This window comes from Jaculus jaculus, chromosome 5 (assembly GCF_020740685.1).
Source record: "Jaculus jaculus isolate mJacJac1 chromosome 5, mJacJac1.mat.Y.cur, whole genome shotgun sequence".
Taxonomy (NCBI): domain Eukaryota; kingdom Metazoa; phylum Chordata; class Mammalia; order Rodentia; family Dipodidae; genus Jaculus; species Jaculus jaculus.
The window spans coordinates 52,764,285-52,781,744 of record NC_059106.1 but is presented as its reverse complement, the minus strand read 5'-3'; the positions used below and the strand labels follow the sequence as shown (position 1 = coordinate 52,781,744).

Here is a 17,460-nt window from a genome sequence, read left to right as displayed (position 1 = left end):
TAAGGAAAATGAAAAGCAGAGTGGTGAAGTGGGTCACTAAGGTTGCACAACTCACGTTTGAACACAGGTCTGTTTCACCAATTAATTTGCTCAGAAACAAAACAAAACAAAACAAAACAAAACAGCCTTCACACCCCTCCACTAAAAATCTATGTGCTCAGCACCGCCCATCATTTCTAGTCAGACGTCTTCCTTCCTGGGGGCTGCACAAAGGCAAGCACTGGGCATTTGGGGAGAAACAAGGGCCAGTTTGTAACCTCCTGACCTTGGGCAGAACACTGTGCGAGGCAATTTAGTGGATCACTGATTATGCCTGGGAGGTTTCACAAGGTCCAGTGGTCCAGGTCCTCAATCTGTGCTCCTTGGAATGTGACAAGCAGAGGTCAGGTGGAAAAATATCCTCACTCAGTTAAACACATGCCGTCGCCAGTCTTCCATGACCAGGACAACAGAGTTTCCAAAGGGGACAGACCCCTGGGGCCTTAGTCTTGAGAGAGCCAAAGGATTCCAGGAGATACCCACTGTCCTTATCACCCACCTCTATCCCCTGTCCTGTATTTGCCTACCCATCCTTTTCTTCTCTTTCTTTCTACCTTTCCTCTTTCCACAATTGGAAACAACTGGAGTTGCTTGTAAGAAATAGCTTCAAGTGAATTATAAATACCAAAGTCAGACGTAAAGGCTGGAGAGATGGTTTAGTGGCTAAGGTGCTTGACTGCAAAGCGTAAGGACTCAGATTCAATTCCCCAGTACCCACATAAGCCAGATGCCCAAGGTTCATTTGCAGTGGCTGGAGGCCCTGGCACACCCATTCTTTCTCTTTCCTTCTCTCTTCTGTGTCTTTCTCTCTCTAATAAATAAATTAAATTTAAATTTAAAAAAAAAAAGAAGTCAGGGAAAATGGCTTAGCGGTTAAGGCATTTGCCTGTGAAGCCTAAGGACCATGGTTCAATTCCCCAGGACCCATGTAAGCCAGATATACAAGGGGGCACACATGTCTGGAGTTTCTTTGCAGTGGCTGGAGGTCCTGGTGTGCCCATTCTCTTTCTCTCTCTCTCTCTCTCTCTCTCTCTCTCTCTCTCTCTCTCTCTCTCTCTCAAATAAATAAATAAAAATCCATTTTAAAAAAAGAAATCAGACATGAGGCTAGGGAGAGAGCTGAACAGGTAAAGCACTTGCCATGCAAGTATGAGGACCTGAATTCAGATCCCCAGAACCCACAAGCAGACATGGCTGGCTGACTGTCATCCTTATACTTAAGAGGAAGAGATCGGGCATCCCCAGGGCAAGATAGGTAGCCAGAGTATCAGAGAGCTCTGGTTCAATAAGAGACTGCTTCAGTAAGCAGAAGAGAGTGATTAATGAAGGCACACAGGGTCAACCTCTGGCCTACACACACACACACACACACACGTGCCAAAATGCCTGTGAACAGGTGAACATATACATATACACATGAAAAAAAGTCACACATCAGATATCAGGACCAGGTAGAGCAGAAACTGGAACAGGAAGTTTAGGTTATATGGGAGTAAATCTGGGGTGACCCTATGTTTGTAAAATGAGGCATTTCTCTGTTACCATGGCTGAGCTCCCCGGTAGCCAAAGCAAAAATGGGAAACAGACAGTTGTGTCCTTCGGAATATCTGAGCAGTGTCAGGTTGACACAACCTCTCATCTGAGGAAGCAAAGGACATATTCCAGCACGTAGACTCCAGAGCAAAGTGTCCCATGCTGTGCTCAGGTGGCAGCTCTGTCATGCAGAGTATCACTGGCCACATCTCAAGATGCAGTAGCAGGGTTTACAATCTTATTTTTGGAATATCTTTTGAAGGAAGCCAGCAAAATAGCTCCTAAAACACAACAAAGTCAAATGCAGCTTCCTCGCAGTCTGACGGCAGCCAGTGGCATCTCTCCCAGCCTGCGACTCTCGGGACCCCAGAGTTACATACAGTGTGTTCAGTGATGGCGCATGTTGTGGTGTGAGCGCGGCGCCCCACGCCTGCAGCCCCAGCACTCAGGAGGACGAGGCCATCTTAGGCTAAACCTGGCTAACAGGGAAGGGAAAGGAAAGAAGAGGGAACAGGGGAAGGAAGGGAAGGAAAGGGAGGAGAAAATGAGATGAGAGAAAGAAAAGAAGGGAGAAAGGAAAGAAGAAGGAAAGGAAAGAAGGAAAAGTAAAATTCTGGAGCTGAAAATGTAACTCAGTGATGGAAAAAAAAAACCTGGTTTCACTTCTCAGCACTGTCCCAAAAAGTGGTGAGGAAGCAGATGAGTTAGTGATGAAGTTAGGATTGAATAAAATCAAGCATGACATTGTTTTGAAGGGGTCCCCACTGCAGCCCAGTTCTGAGGAGCCCCGAGGGGAGAATCCTGGGACGGGACTGTGGAGAAGAGGGCTGCCTGGCAGCTGGGGAGGCAGAGGGGGCTGGGGAGGCTGGCTGGGATCCGGCTCTCTGCAGCCCTCAGGGCGGTGGGAAGTTTGATTGCCAATCCCTGGCTGGAGACTGCAAACCAGGAGCCAGGCCATGGGGCTTGCTCGGAGGAGGATGAGCTACATGGCAGGTGCTCTCATGACTGTGGGGCACGTGGCCAATGGCATGTACTCTTAGGCGCTTGTGCACCCAGGGCACAGATAAGATGCTCATGAATCAGTAGCTGTTAATGCAGCCATCATGATGGGAAGGAACCAAAGGCCATAGCAGGTACTTTGGTGGTTTTCATTTTTGTTTTCCTGGTTGGCTGGCCTTCTCCCATCTACGCCACACACTCTTCCCACCACCTCCCTCCTTGGCACAAGGCCGCCTGCTGGCAGTTGTACTCAAAATACAGACTTTCCCACACTGATCATGGGGCCCCCACAAAAGGTTCTGTCTAAAACCCAGTTAATGGAGACATTTCCCAACATGGGATTCCCCAGTAAACTACATCAGAATCTTGTGAACTGTGCAGATGTTTAGATGCCATCCCGGTCTGATGTATCTGCCCCTTGGGAATTAGGGCCTGGGAATCTGTAATTCAAAAGCTTGTGAGGGGCTGGGGAGGTTGCTCAGTGGTTAGAAGCAATTGCTGTCTAAGCCTGATGACCAAAGCTCAGGTTCCCACAGCCCCCATAAAGCTAGAGACAGTAGCATAATCTCAATGTACCTATGGTGGTAGGAGGTAGGAGTTAGGAGAATTCTGAAGTTCAAGAGCCAGCTAGCCTGGTGTCCACAGCAGCAAACAGAAAGCGCCTGCCTCAAGCAATGCAATCGGTGAGGACCAATACTCTGAGGTTGTCCTCTGACCTCCACTTGTGCATCATGACATGCAAGCACCCCTACACACACACACATGCACCCACTCACCCCACATACACACACACCACACACATACGCACCGCATACATACCACACACATACATACCACACACATACACACCACACACACCATATACACACTACACACATACATACCACACACATACACACACACCCCATACCACATACACAACCACACATATACATACATACATACATACACACCACACACACACACAAAAGGTTGCTATGTGTCCAACTAGCAACTGAGGGTCGCGGGGGTTGCTGATGCATCCCACAGCTCACCAGCCACCTCTGCTCCTCTCGTTGTTGTGGTCATGTGTTCAATCACCAGGCACTGGCCCCAACAGGAAAGTCCTGATTCATTAGGCCCCGCCCCCTTTGGCCCGTCTATCAGGCAATTCAAAGTTTCCAGGCCTCCGAGTTACTGATTAACTCTCAGTTTCGAGTAAAGAAATAATAATAACTGAAGGAACAACTTTTGCCGAGGAACAAGTTGAGCAGCCCGGAGAGACAGAGGCCAGACAACTGTTGTCAGCAAGTGGCCAGCGACAGTGGAAAGGAGGCGCCCAGTTAACTCACGGGGTCAGAATCCATCGGAGTCCTGGCAGCTCCAGCCGACGCTCCCTGTGGATGCCTGGGCACTGGGTGGCAGCGTCCGCCCACCCCCGGCTCCGTACTCAGAATGTCCTGCACTGAGGCCTCACAGCAGTCACAGACCATCTCGGCAGGAGCCACCACTGTCATCGCTTTGGATCCCGCTGGGCATCGCCGTGGCTCCACAGAGGGTGACCTGGAGTGCCTGGTGTGTCGAGAGTCCTACAATTGTGCCCGGTCACCTAAACTGCTGAGCTGTCAACACACCTTCTGCGCCGTGTGCCTTAAGCTCCTGCTATATGTGCAAGAGGATACCTGGTCCATCACCTGCCCACTGTGCCGAAAAGTCACAGCCGTCCCTGGAGGCCTCATCTGTAGCCTGCGAGACCAGGAGGCTGTGGTGGGGCAGCTGGCCTTGACATGCCCGGAGGTGCGGCTCTGTCCCCAGGGGCTGGCGGGGCCGACCTCTTCGGCAACAAGGCCCTCCAACCTGACCGGAGAGGATGAACAGGACGTGGGCAGTGTCAACCGCGTGGCTGCCCGGCGCCTGGCCGTGCACCTGCTCCTGCTAGCCCTCCTCATCATCCTCATCCTGCCCTTCATCTACCCGGGTGTCATCCGGTGGGTGCTGGCCTGTATCATTGCCCTGGCCCTGCTAATGTCCACCCTTTTCTGCTGTCACCCCCACAGTCAGCCCGACAGCTGGCCCTGCACCAGGACTCTATTCTGCCAAGAACAGAAACAAAGCCAGATTGCTTCCATTGCCTGAGAGCCCCACAGGTCTCTGCGGTCCTGACAGCCCCGCAGGCCCCTGGATTTCACAAGCAACAGGGTAAGGGGCTAGGAGCTAAGTCAGCCTCCCTCCGAGATCATAGGTCAGCTGGACTTGCATGCCAAACCCAGACTGGCCGTATTGGATCAAGAACTCTGTGCTGGGACAGTGGACTTGCACCTTGCCTTGAATAGCCCAGCTAAACCCTTAGGAGGGAGGGGAGGTGGCAAGACCCACTTGAATGCTACAAGAGGGCTTCCTAGACCCTTTATTCTGATGCCCCTGAGTTTTCTGTCTATCACTTGGTGGAAGTATCAAGATATTAACCTCACTACAGAGCAAATAGACCTGGGACTCCTTTCTTTTTCTTTCTTTCTTTCTTTCCTTTTTTTTTTTTTTTTTTTTTCCAGTAAGTGTGGCTGGCTTTATTGTCTTGTAGATACGTCTGGCTGTTGTGTGTTGCAGGAGCCCACAGGGACACTCCTGAACTTCCTCCAGTGTCACTTGCTGTGCCCATCCTGAGTGGTGTTGCTGGGGTTTTCCACTGGGCCCATCCCAGGCTGGGAAGGACAGAAACTGTGTGAAGGGATCCCCATTGCATGTGTGGGTCCTAAAGCTCTAGGGGAATCCCTGATTCAGCAGGCAGAGCTGGGGAGGTATGGAAAGAGCAGATCTGGAAATTGCTCCCAACATCCCCACTGGGATGGTCAGCTGGGTGCATGCCATGGGGCCTCGAGCTAGAGATCTCAGAGTAACAAGGACTGATCCTCCTCACACAAAGCACAAGTCCAGCTGTCCACCAGACACCCATTCTCCCGCCATAGCACTGAGCCTTTATGGATGGTGATTTTGATGTTATCACATCTCATGTCCTACCTGCACCTTGGTCATAAAGATAAGATACCTCGTAAAGACAACGGTTCTCACCAATAACCCACCCACTTTCCGCCTTATCCCGGGAGTGACAGCCATCAGAATCACCCTGTGCCCTCACATTGGGGCCATTTTGGCTTCTTTCACATAGGGAAGCACCTACTAACAGGAATGTGTGCCAGGGTTGAGGCTCAGACAGGACAGAGGCGGGAGTGGGACAGGTAGCCAAGGGTGGGCACTGGTAATTTGTCCCAGCAAAGGCTTTGCGATTGGGAACAGATGACACCTGGAGAGGCTCACCAGGCCCCACTCACCATCTTTCCTCCAGTTGGGTGAGAGGAACAAGTGGGACACAGTTCACGGCCTGTGTCAGGAGGGACGAGAGGACTTTAAGCTCAACCCTATCTCAGCAGACAAGTTATTGAACAAGACCATTTGCCGCTCGGCTTCCAGTTCCCCAAACTCAGCTAGGTGGACAGAGATATTCTTTAAAAAACAGGATGTCCAATTTCTTTTTTTTTTTTCTTCTTTTTCAAGGTAGGGTCTCACTTTAGCCCAGGCTGACCTGGAATTCACTATGTAGTCTCAGGTTGGCCTCGAACTCACAGTGATCCTCCTACTTCTGCTTCCTGAGTGCTGGGATTAAAGGAGTGTGCCACCACGCCCCGTGGATGTCCCAGTTTTTGACGGCATGGCTAAGCTATGGACATGGGTCCTGTGAATTCCTGGGAAGGAGCCACACGAAGACCTCTTTCTGTCTGCTCATGTAGCAGGCTGGGGTGGAGCTCAGCTATAAAGTGCTTGCCTGGTATATATGAAACTCTAGGTTCCATCCCTGGCACCACTAAATAAGGAAAACACTAATAAAAAAAAACAAATAAACAAATGTGTGTAATATACTATTCTTAAAATCAGGATGTCTTCCTTTTTTTCTTATAAGCTACATATTGGGTAACTTCTGGTAGAGCGAGAAAGTGTGGGGTGTGCATAGACCCACATTCTTTTTTTTTAATTTTTATTTATATATTTGAGAGCGACAGACAGAGAGAGAAAGAGGCAGAGAGAGAGAGGAGAGTGGGTGCACCAGGGCTTCTAGCCACTGTAAACGAACTCCAGACACATCCGCCCCCCTGTGCATCTGGCTAACTTGGGTCCTGAGGAATCGAGCCTTGGACCAGTGTCCTTAGGCTTCACAGGCAAGCACTTAACCACTAAGCCATCTCTCCAGCCCAGGACCCACATTCTTAATCCAAGCATCGTGGGCCTTGCAAAGCACTCTGTCCTCCAGGGTGGGTAGATGGACAGATCAACATCCCTCCGCTAGCCTTGGGCATATGTGATTTGGGACAGCTGCCAATCAGACAGTGAAAGAACCTATTGTCTCCCCACCTATTCCTCCAGAGCCCGTTCTGTCTACACCCTATATCCTTCATTGAGACAAAAAACACTGTTGAGACGTCAGTTGCTAAAGGCAATACCATTCGTCACCCACAGTGTGGGAATGTTTATCTGGCACCTACTAGACCTAAGCATTGCCCTAACTACTTCATAAGCCTTACCTAGTTCTAGCTTCCTGACACCCTTATGAAGTGGGGACCAGGAGGATTACTCTCAGACAGGGCCAGAGAGCAAGGGGTAGACTCACCTGCCCAGGTTGCACAGCCACTCCACGCCAGAACTGTCTCTAAAATTAACCTAGGCTTCTTTCTGTGTCATCTTGTAGTCACCCAGGAAGCTGGTGACCACCTGTGGGCTTGGAAGGGATTCTATGGAGAAAGAGGAGTAAACTTTAGGAGTCATCTAATTCCAGAGGTAAAAGTGAAGTTTAGAACTCACTATCTGTACTAAAGAAAAGAAAGGGGGGGGGGGTGAACATGACATGGCCCTCTTGCCGTCTACTGCCCAGTTTCAGCTTTCCTGAAGGGAGCTACTCTGGCAGGAACATTTGAGTCCCAGACCTGAGACTCAAGCTGTGGCATCCTCGCCCCTGAGCAAGTGACTACTTACTGACCTGAGCCTCAGCTTGTGATGGTCAGAGAGGCCCAGAACCATGAGCCTCTTGCCAATGTCCCTGGTATGCAGTAGGCCCCCAATCAAGGTATCCTTGGTCCCTCTGGGCAAAGATATTCTAACGCAGCTTTGAAGGCCCAACCATCTCTGGCCCCTGGCATCTTGGGGACAGAGCACAGTGGAGGCCAGCACTGCCCAGGAGGGGGCAGAGGAAGCAGGTGGTATTGCAGAGGGACATGAATGGAAGAAAACAGCATGGCAGCCCGGGCACAGGGCCAGGCTCCAGCCCACACTAGAGGAAATCAGAGAACATTTACAAGGGAGTCTATTTGCTCTTGTAAAGTGAGGAGGGTGACACCTACTTCCCAGGGTCTCCATGGTACCACTGGAAAGGACCCAGGGGTCCTGACTAGTAAGAAGTCTCTTCAAGTTGAATCGTTGGTCCCCTGGGGAATGGGTGTGTCAAGCCTGTGTGGTGTGGTAGCTAGCCGGGGGCAGCCTCCATGGCTAGGTGGAGAAGTGGGGTGGGGCAGGGTGTACTGCCCAACCTGGTAAAGCATTCCTGCTTGGATCCTAAGGGCAGCGCACTTAACAGCAGAGAAGAATTGGAGTTTGGGAAGGTAGATTCCCATCTGTATCCTTGGAGTTATACACCTGGCTTGAGTTCTACCATCACCACATCTGGGTTGCCTTATCTCTTGAAGTCTTAGGTTCTTTTCTATGAATAAGGGGCTTCAGTGAACATCTTGTCACGGGGATGAGGAAGGGAACTCATGGAGCATCCATGGCTCCAGCCAAAATGATAACAATTCACATACTGAAACCTGGGCTGCACCAGCCTAGCGTGCCAGGTGCGCCTTTAATCCCAGCACTCAGGAGGCAGAGGTGGGAGGATCGCTGTGAGTTGGAGGCCAGCCTGGGACTACTACTGAGTGAATTCCAAGTCAGCCTGGGCTATAGCGAGACACTAGCTCAAAAAAGGAAAGAAAGAAATCAAAGGGCTAGAGAGATGTCTCGGTGGTCAAGGTGCTTGCCTACAAAGCCAAATGACCCAGGTTCAATCTCCCGGTTACCCACATGGAGCCAGGTCCACAAGGTGGCACATGCATCTGGAGTTTGCAGTGACTAGAGGCCCTGGTGCACCCATCCTCTCTCTATCTCTGTCTGCCTCTCTCTCTCAAATGCATAAAATATTTTTTTAATTTTTTTAATTATTATTTAATTGAGAGTGACAGGCAGAGAGAGGAAGAGACAGAGAGAGACAGAGAATGGGCACACCAGGGCCTCCAGCCACTGCAAATGAACTCCAGGTGCATGCACCCCCTTGTGCATCTGGCTAACGTGGGTCCTGGGGAGTCAAGCCTCGAACCGGGATCCTTAGGCTTCACAAGCAAGCGCTTAATCGCTAAGCAATCTCTCCAGCCCCACAAAATATTTTTTAAACTTTTCTTTTTACTGGCATCACTATTATTCCCCACAAATTAATAAGGAGGACCCTGAGACACAGTGAGGTTAAGTAACTAACCCTAAATCACATAGCAAAGTGGAGGCGAAGCCAATAATAGGCGGTAGAGGTCTAACTCCAGAGTCTGAGTCACTTTACTGTACCGGATGGAGCATTCTTGACACGTCCCACATGCTTTAGATATGTGCTGTTGGAGCTTCTTGACTTTCTGGACAGAGAGCAAAGGATTGTGGGAACCTACCTATCCCATCCCCCATAACCACTTCTTCACCTCACCTCTAACCCTAATTCTTTGATGGGCCCCTGTTTATTGTTGAAACTTCTCTTCAAATAGCTGGAGAAAGCATATTGGCCTCTCTAGAACAATTGCTTCTTTGTCCCTGATACAGCAGGCATTTCCAGGAACAAAGGACTTCCTTGTCATTCCTTCAGCTTATGGGGACAGGCCCCAAGTACATGAACCCAAGAAATCAGATCCACATTTTGGGGTGTGCCTGGAGCTACTCTCAGGAGCCCCACAGTCTTGTCTGAGTACCCTGAATCCATTTTTATCAAAGGTGGCAAATCTTCAAGGCCATAGAGGACTTCCAGAAGAATCCAGAGCAATGAAGAACCTAGAACCTGCCGTTTGTTTATCCAACCTCCCCAGGGTCTGCTGTGTGCCAGGTATAGGAAAGTAATTTATGCTGAGCACTTGTTGTAGGCTAAATTGGGTCAACACAAAATTGTTATGTTAGGGTCCTAAGGTCTAGAACCTCAGATAATGACCTCATTTAGTAACAGAGTTTTGGAAGGGCCGGGGAGATGGCTCAGTGATTAAAGGTGCTTGCTTGCAAAGCCTACCAGCCAGGATTCAAAGTGGCGCACGCATCTGCCATCCCAGCATGCCCACAGCAGTGAGAGGCAGGGCCAGGAGAACCCAAAGCTCATGGGCCAGCTAGTCTGATGTTCATCTGCAGCCTGGCAGTTCATTTGCAGTGGCAAGAAACCCTCTCTCCAAGAAAGCAGAGCACAGATATCTTGAGGTTGTCTTCTGACCTTCACACACACACACACACACGCACACATACATGCACACCTACACGTGCAAATAAAGTCAATAATGTTAAAAACCTTATTTGTACACGTGCATACATATATACACACATGTGCCAGGGTCTCTTGCCACCACAAATAAACCCCTGTCTAGCCTTACATAGGTTCCTGGGGAATTGAACCTGGGTTAGCAGGCATGTGTGTGTGTGTGTGTGTGTGTGTGTGTGTGTGTGTGTGTGTGTAAGCATGCAAGCCTTGTTGTGATATGGAGGTCAGAGGACAACCTCAGGGATGGTCCTTGCCTTCTGCTTTGTTTGAGACAGGGTCCCTTTGCTATTTGCTGCCACAGATGCCAGGTTAGCTGACCTGGAAGCTTCCAAGGATTCTCCTGTCTCTAGTTCCCACCTTGCCATAGAAGCATTGAGATTACAGATATGCACTGCTGCGTCCAGTTTTATGTGCATTGGGAAAACCTGACTTGAGGAGATTTGCCCAGTGAGCCATCTCCCCAGGCCGAGAGACAGTCTGTCACATAGTCCAGCAAGGTTATGTCACTGCGGATGACCTTGAACTCATGCTTCTCCTGCCTCCACCTCCCAAATGCTGTAATCACAGATGTGTGCTACTATGCACTACTCAGAAATGGGGTTTTTATAGAAGGCCATTCCAAAGAAGATCAAGAGGGTGGGCCTTAATCCAACATAAAATGTAATCTGATAAACAGGAAAGTTGGGACACATGGATGTGAACAGAGGAAAAACTGACATGAAGCTCCAACTGGAGAGCACTGTGGAGAAGTGAAGGCATAGCCACCAGCCGACAGCAAAGGTCATGAGACCTGGAACGATATCCCTGTATCCCCTCACCAGCAGTCAACCCCAGCAACACCTTGATCTTGGACTCTTGGCCACAGCACTTGTTATGCCCATGAACCTCTTGTCTAAGCCCCCACCCCCATGTGTGAGGGCAGCCTTGGGGAGGCAACATTTGCTCATGCTCTGAACCCTGTAACATGGGCTACTTCAAGTTCAGACAGATGACTTGCTCACAGCTCTCCACAGATACGGGACGTCAGAGTTGACAAGGTTTGATGAATTCCTCAAGGTGGGTCCTACTTTCTACTCCCATTTTGTGGACAGAAAATTGAGGCTCAAAGAAGCCCTGCTGGGCTAGAGAGATAGCTTAGTGGTTAAGGTGCTTGCCTGAAAAGCTAAAGGACCCAAGTTCATTTCCTAAGCAGCCCATGTAAGCCAGATGCAAAATGTGGAACAAGTGCCTGGCATTCTCAGCAAGAGACCCTGATGCATGTGCTCGCAGAGCTTAAAGCACTGGCCCAGAACTTGAACAGGCTCTAGCTGACTCCAAAGCTATATGCCTGCCCTTTCCACTGCCCATGCTGCTTCTCAGGCAAGCTTGTCTTTCAGGACGCTGGGGGTGCCTGACATGAGAGCTCATTTTCTCAGTGAGGATAGAACCACAGAAGATATCTATGTTCTATCCACTGACTATCTATATTCAGGAAGAAGCTGCTTTGCCACCCTGTTTCACTGTGGACCATCACATGGTCTAGTCATCTTTATCCCCATGCATGCTCTTTTCCAGCTACAGCAGCCCTGACACTGCACCACCTCCAGCCTCAGCCTTCCTCCTCTGATCAGTTCTATGAAGCTTCCCATCCTGCTCTATATTTGGTTCAATCAGACAATCAATTTCTTAAAAACAATTTTTTTAATTTATTTACTTGAAAGAGAGAGAAAGAAAGAAAATGGGCATTCCAGGACCTCTAGCCACTACAAACAAACTCCAAACGTATGTACTAGGCTATGCATCTGGCTTTCCATGGTACTAGGGAATTGAACCTGGGTCCTTTGGCTTTTCAGGCAAGTGCTTTAACCACTAAGCCATCTCTGCAGCCCAGATCATCAATTTCTGTTGCTTACAATAATGTATGTCTCTAACTTAATGCTAGAGCTGTCCAGGACCCTGGGTGCTGAAATTGCCCACCAGGAGAGCCTTTACCATACAAAGCCCAGATAGGATGCAGGAAGATCCAGCAGCCATCTGACCCACACATTCCCCACCCTCCCGAGGGCCAGCCTGAGCCTGGGTGGGGTTGCTCTGTTGTCAGGATCAGGAGGGTGGTGCCTGGGTCAGCTAGGAAACAGCACTGGAGCTCAGCCAGCCACCATCAGAGGTGGCCAGGCTCCACACTATCAGCCTCGTGATCCCTGGAAGAAAAAACTCTTGTTTTCCAAAGACACCCATCCGAGCCCTTCCCTGCTGTCATCAGCAGAATGAGAGAGCCTGCAGAGCAGTTGTAGATGCAGGGTCTGTCCACAAGCAGGCAGGATGAGAAGGGCATCTGCAGCAATGGTAAGAGTGCCTGGCCACATGCAGGGAGGGCACACTGCTCCAAGCACTTCCCACACTGCCCTCACCTCTTACGAGCTAGGAGTAAGTGCCACTATCATCACGCTGGGCATTTTGTGAATCTTCTCAATCAACACGAAGCCTTTTTCAGTTAGAAAACCTGAACTGAGGGAAGGTAAGTAATCTGCCCAAGGGAATTTTTTGATGAGAGAGCGAGAGTGAGCAAGTGAGAGAGAGGGAGAGAGAATTGGCTGCCAGGACCTCCAGCCACTGCAATCAAACTCCAGATGCATGTGCCATCTGTGTGCGTGTGCAACCTTGCACGCTTGCATCGCCTTGTGTGTCTGGCTGATGTGGGATTTGGAGAATTGAACATGAGTCCTTAGGCTTCACAGGCAAGCACCTTACCCACTAAGAGTTTCTTCCAGAGCTGGAATGTTAAGCAGGACAAACCCAGCCAGCACCCTCATATGCCTCACTTCCCCTGTCTCTCCCTTCCTTCCTTCCTACATTCACCCACTCCAACTTGGCAAGCCAGGGAAGGAGCAGGCTCTCAACAAAACAGACCTGGGTTCAAAAGCAAGTTATATCCTCCAGCCTCCAGGTGACCCTGGCCATAGCACATGCCTCCACTTTTCTTGGTTTGGAAGTACAGGGTTGAGGGGAAAATCTCCTACTTCTGGGAACTAAAAGGTTAACTTCACGGCTGTGTGCTTAACTTAGAAACCGAGAAGCTTCATGGTTGTCTGAGGATGGGTGGAGGGTGTGGGATTCTGAGAGGGAAAGACTGCAGCTGGCAGAGGCAGTTACAATGATTCCTCTACAATGGCTTACCAGGTAGCCCACCTTGTTCCCTAGTTCACTAGAGTTTTTAGTTGCTGAGAAGCTTTCAGTAGATAATCAATCAGCCTGGGACACACTTTCAATTATAGGTAGAGACAACCTTATCATACGTAAATGCCCCAAATTCAGCTCTCACATGAGCTTTCCCACTTTGGGGGGGCTCCCATCTGATGTTTCTGCTTTTACGGAGCTGCTAGCCCCTCCCATTTCTGGATGATCAGGTCTTCCTGACTGAGGTGATAGACAGTTCTCAACACCTAGGTAGGATGAGCAACAGGTATGTGAGCCAAATCCCAGCCCCATCCCAGATAATTAAAGTTGGGCTTGCAACCTAATATGGATTCTCAAAGGCTCATCTCTTCCCCAACCAATCTGTCCAACCAGCCTCTGATGGCAATAGTACCATATTTTTGCTTTGAGGGGAAGGTGTGTGTTCCAGATCTGCCAATCAGAGCATTACATTGGTTCTAGACTAAGCCAATGACAACTCCACCAGGATCCCGGGGGAGCTAACTAGAGAAGGCGTTTTCTCCACCTCAGTTGTTAAGCAAAGAGAATATTCAGCTAGACTGTTCGGTGACCATCTCACCATACCTCAGGTCTGAAGTCAACCCAGATGGATGCAGTGTCCAGAGACATAGTTATTCCTCAGCTCAGCACTTCCTCTGTACTAGATAGTTACAAGAATCAATGCATTCTCTTTTTTGCTTAAACCATTTCTGTATTTGTGTATTAGTTAATTTCTTTGTTTCTGGGATAAAATACCTAATGAGAAACAACTACAGAAGGAAGGGTTATTTCAGCTTACAGCTGGAAGGGACACAGTCCAATATGGCGGGGAAGGCATGACAGCTGGGCACCTTTAATCTGCAGTCAGGAAGCATGGAGCGATACATGTACGCTCTCACCTTTTTACTTAGTCTGGGGCTACGGCCCATGGAATGGTGCCACCCATAGTTAGGGTGGGGCTTCCCACCCCAATAAATCTAATTTAGAAAATCCCTCGCAGACATGCCCAGAGATTTGACTCTGAGGTGATTCTAGATCCTGTCATGTTGACAATATTAACCATCAGGAGTCTACTTCTTGTCAGTTTGACAGCCAAGCATATCATTTTAAGCCATAACCTTCCTCTCCTTGTCTCCAAAGACTCATGAGAACTTCATAATTCAAAATACAAATCCAGTCCAACTTCAAAAGTCCCCATAGTCTTCAACAGCCCCAACACTGCTAAAATGTCCCAAGTCTAAAGTCTCGCCAAAGACTCAAAGCAAATTTCTTAGTTGAGAACCCCAATAAAATTACATTACAGGTTACATACTCCCAACATCCAGTGACATAAAGTTGGCACTCCCTTCCTAAAGGAAGGAATGGGGCACAGCAAGGAAAGACCAGACCAAAATCCAGCAGGGCAAACACGAATCCTGCACATCTTTGTCTGGCACCTGGGGCTCGAACCCTGTGGGCTCCAAAGGGCTTGGGTAGCCCCCCCCTCCAGCCATGCCACCTGTAGCACATGTCGCCCATCTTGAGTGGACTCCACTCCATGCATGAAGCTTTCTTCAGTGGTTCTCCCAGGGTCCTGGCATCTCCAGTGTCTTAGGTTCTCTATTGCAACTTAGGGCTCCTTTACAGCTTCTTTCACTCAACGGCCTCTTTGCAAGGACTTGGACTCTGTTACCCATGGCCTGGGCACAGTGGCTCTCTGGAACCCTGGGGAAAGAATTCATGAACCTTTCCACTTGCATCTTCCATGCCTGTAAAACCAACAGGCTGTGGACGACATGGCCAAGTTCTGCTGCCAGCTTGGGATGGACCAGGCCCTCTTAGACCACAGCCATAGTGGCTTTGGAATGCTTTGTTAGCAGAACCTAAACATCACTTTCCTAGGGTTGTTTTTGAGCCAGGGGCCCTTTCAGCTTCATTCTAGGTCAAACTGACAATGTTACCCATCACAAGCTGGATTGTTTCCTTGTGAGTAAAGGAAGCCTGATTAGCCAGGGGTCGCTCCAGTTACAAGGGCATGTTCAATTAAACCCAGGCTGACCAATATAGAGCTATGTGCATAACGGTAAGAATGATGTGAACCCTACATAATCCTGAACACCCACGTGAATGCCAGACAGATGTGACAGTCACTTGTAATCCCAGCACTGCACTCAGGAGGCTAAGACTGAGAATCCCCAGGGCAAGCTGGCTGGTTAGACTAGCTGAATCAGCAAACTCCAGGTTCAAGTGAGTGACCTGCCTCAGTAAAATAAAGAGAGCAACTTAATCTCAGCTCTTGGTGGTCAGAGGTAGGAGGACTGCCTTAAATTCAAGGCCACCCTGAGACTACATAATGAATTTCAGTTCAGCCTGCGCTAGAGTGGGACCCTACATCAATAAATAAATAAATAAATAAGAGAATGGTGGAAGACACAAGACATCAACTTCTGGCTTCAACATGTGCGTGCTTGCCCACACACACACGCATGCACACAACACACAAAATAAAAAGAAAGAAGAGAAGGAGGTATTGTAGTAGCAGGGACAGTGGAGAAAAGTGGGGGGGGGGCTGAAAAGTAACAAAATATTCCAGGGCAGAGGTGGAACTGTCAGATAGGAGTTGTCAGGGGAGCGTGCCTGGTTGTAGAGTCCACTGCGCATGTGGAAAGTGGGCCTGGGGGTGCTTGGTTCCCTAGCAGCCCAGAAACTTGATCCGAGGACAGCACACTCTTCTTAGTAGACACTGTGGGAATTCCTTGCCTGGCTGAACAGAAATGGGTTTCTCCTAGAGGTGGGTGAAGAGCCAGGGGAAGAAGTGGCAATAGTTCTGGGCTATTTCTCTGCTACAGATGAGACTAATTCCTTCAGTCCTTCCCTTCTAGACTCGGATCTCCAACAGCACCCATACCTGTGTAATAGGGTGCAGAATGGTGCTATTCATCCATTCACCACCCATTATAATGTAGTTCCCATATAGCAGGCATTAGGTTATGTCCTGGACAATACCAGGGATGGCAAGACATTAGACCCTTAGCCCCATTGAGCTTATACTGGGGAGTACAGCAGGGCAGCTAGTCAACCTCCCGCCTTAATCCATAGAAACATGACATTTGGAGCCATCTGGCCCATGTTCAACTCCCTCATAAAGCCCAGATGCACAAAGTGGCACATGCATCTATCATTTGCAGCAGCAAGAGGCTCTGGACCATCCATGTACACTTTCTCTTTGTGTGTGTGTGTGTGTCTCTCTTTCTCTCCTTGCAAATAAATATAAAAATTTTTTGAAAAATAATCATGAAATTTCAGAGGTCTCTTACAGGGGCCTTTGAAGGGTTCCGCTCTGACCTTCTTCAGCCACACCCATCCCAGTGGAGACTGGTCTAAAGGAACAAGGGGATGACTTCCCAAGCCCCCAAATTCCTGTGCAAATCACCGCAAGCCTACCTCGAGCATACAAAAGCAGGCCTTTCCCTAGTCCGGATGCTCAGGGAACCCTGTTTTCTCTTCTTTCTGGCTTTTTAACACAATTGTCAAAGAATAGGGTGCTTGGAGCTCAGGCTGCCATCTCAGGTCCACAGAATGACTCAGTGACAGACGTCATGCTGAGGATGAAGGAAAAGAGCTTAAATCCTCTCTGACATCCATGGGTTCCCGCTCCAGTTCTGGAATCATCTACCCTGGGTTTTATGTTCTGTAAATCCTCAGTGTTATGACTCCAGCACCTGCGTTGGTCATAGCAGAAAGAGGCCTTCCTACTGGAAGTATGCATTCCAGTGACTGGTGAAAGAGGCCAGGCTGGCTGGTAACTGCCTTCCCACCTCACATGGGAGGATTTCCCATAGGTGAAGCCAATCCGTATGAAATTGAGGACTTCTTTCTTTCTTTCTTTCTTTCTTTCTTTCTTTCTTTCTTTCTTTCTTTCTTTTTCATTTATTTATGTATGAGAGAGAGAGGTGGGGGGAGAGAGAGAAAGAAAGAGAGAAAGCCCAGCAACCAGCACCTCAAGTTCCTAGAGACGGTGGAGCTGCAGATCGGCCTAAAGAACTACAAGCCTCATAAGGACAAGTGTTTCTGAGCCACGGTCAGGCTTAAGTCCACTCCCCACCCCGTTTCCTGGGTGCATCTTGGGACCAGGAGCACTGTGGACATCCCCATATGGACATGGAGGCCCTAGTGCTAGTGTCTGT

The 17,460-nt window shown here is 49.2% G+C and overlaps 1 protein-coding gene across 2 annotated transcripts; it reads left to right on the top strand.

Moving 5' to 3' along the window:
• Positions 1-3,820: 3,820 nt before the first annotated feature.
• Positions 3,821-5,027, top strand: Rnf186 (ring finger protein 186). Of its 2 annotated transcripts, XM_045150601.1 has the most exons (2): positions 3,821-4,347; positions 4,608-5,027. In XM_045150601.1, the coding sequence occupies exons 1-2, from the start codon at positions 4,006-4,008 to the stop codon at positions 4,881-4,883; spliced, it is 618 nt and encodes a 205-aa protein (XP_045006536.1). In that variant the 5' UTR covers positions 3,821-4,005; the 3' UTR covers positions 4,884-5,027. The 2 variants fall into 2 exon arrangements, with proteins under 2 accessions (XP_045006536.1, XP_004657632.1); XM_004657575.2 differs by having other exon boundaries at positions 3,821-5,027.
• Positions 5,028-17,460: the final 12,433 nt, after the last annotated feature.

Coding starts and splice junctions, on each gene's coding strand:
- Rnf186 (XM_004657575.2), top strand. CDS start 4,006: ATGTCCTGCACTGAGGCCTCACAGCAGTCACAGACCATCTCGGCAGGA.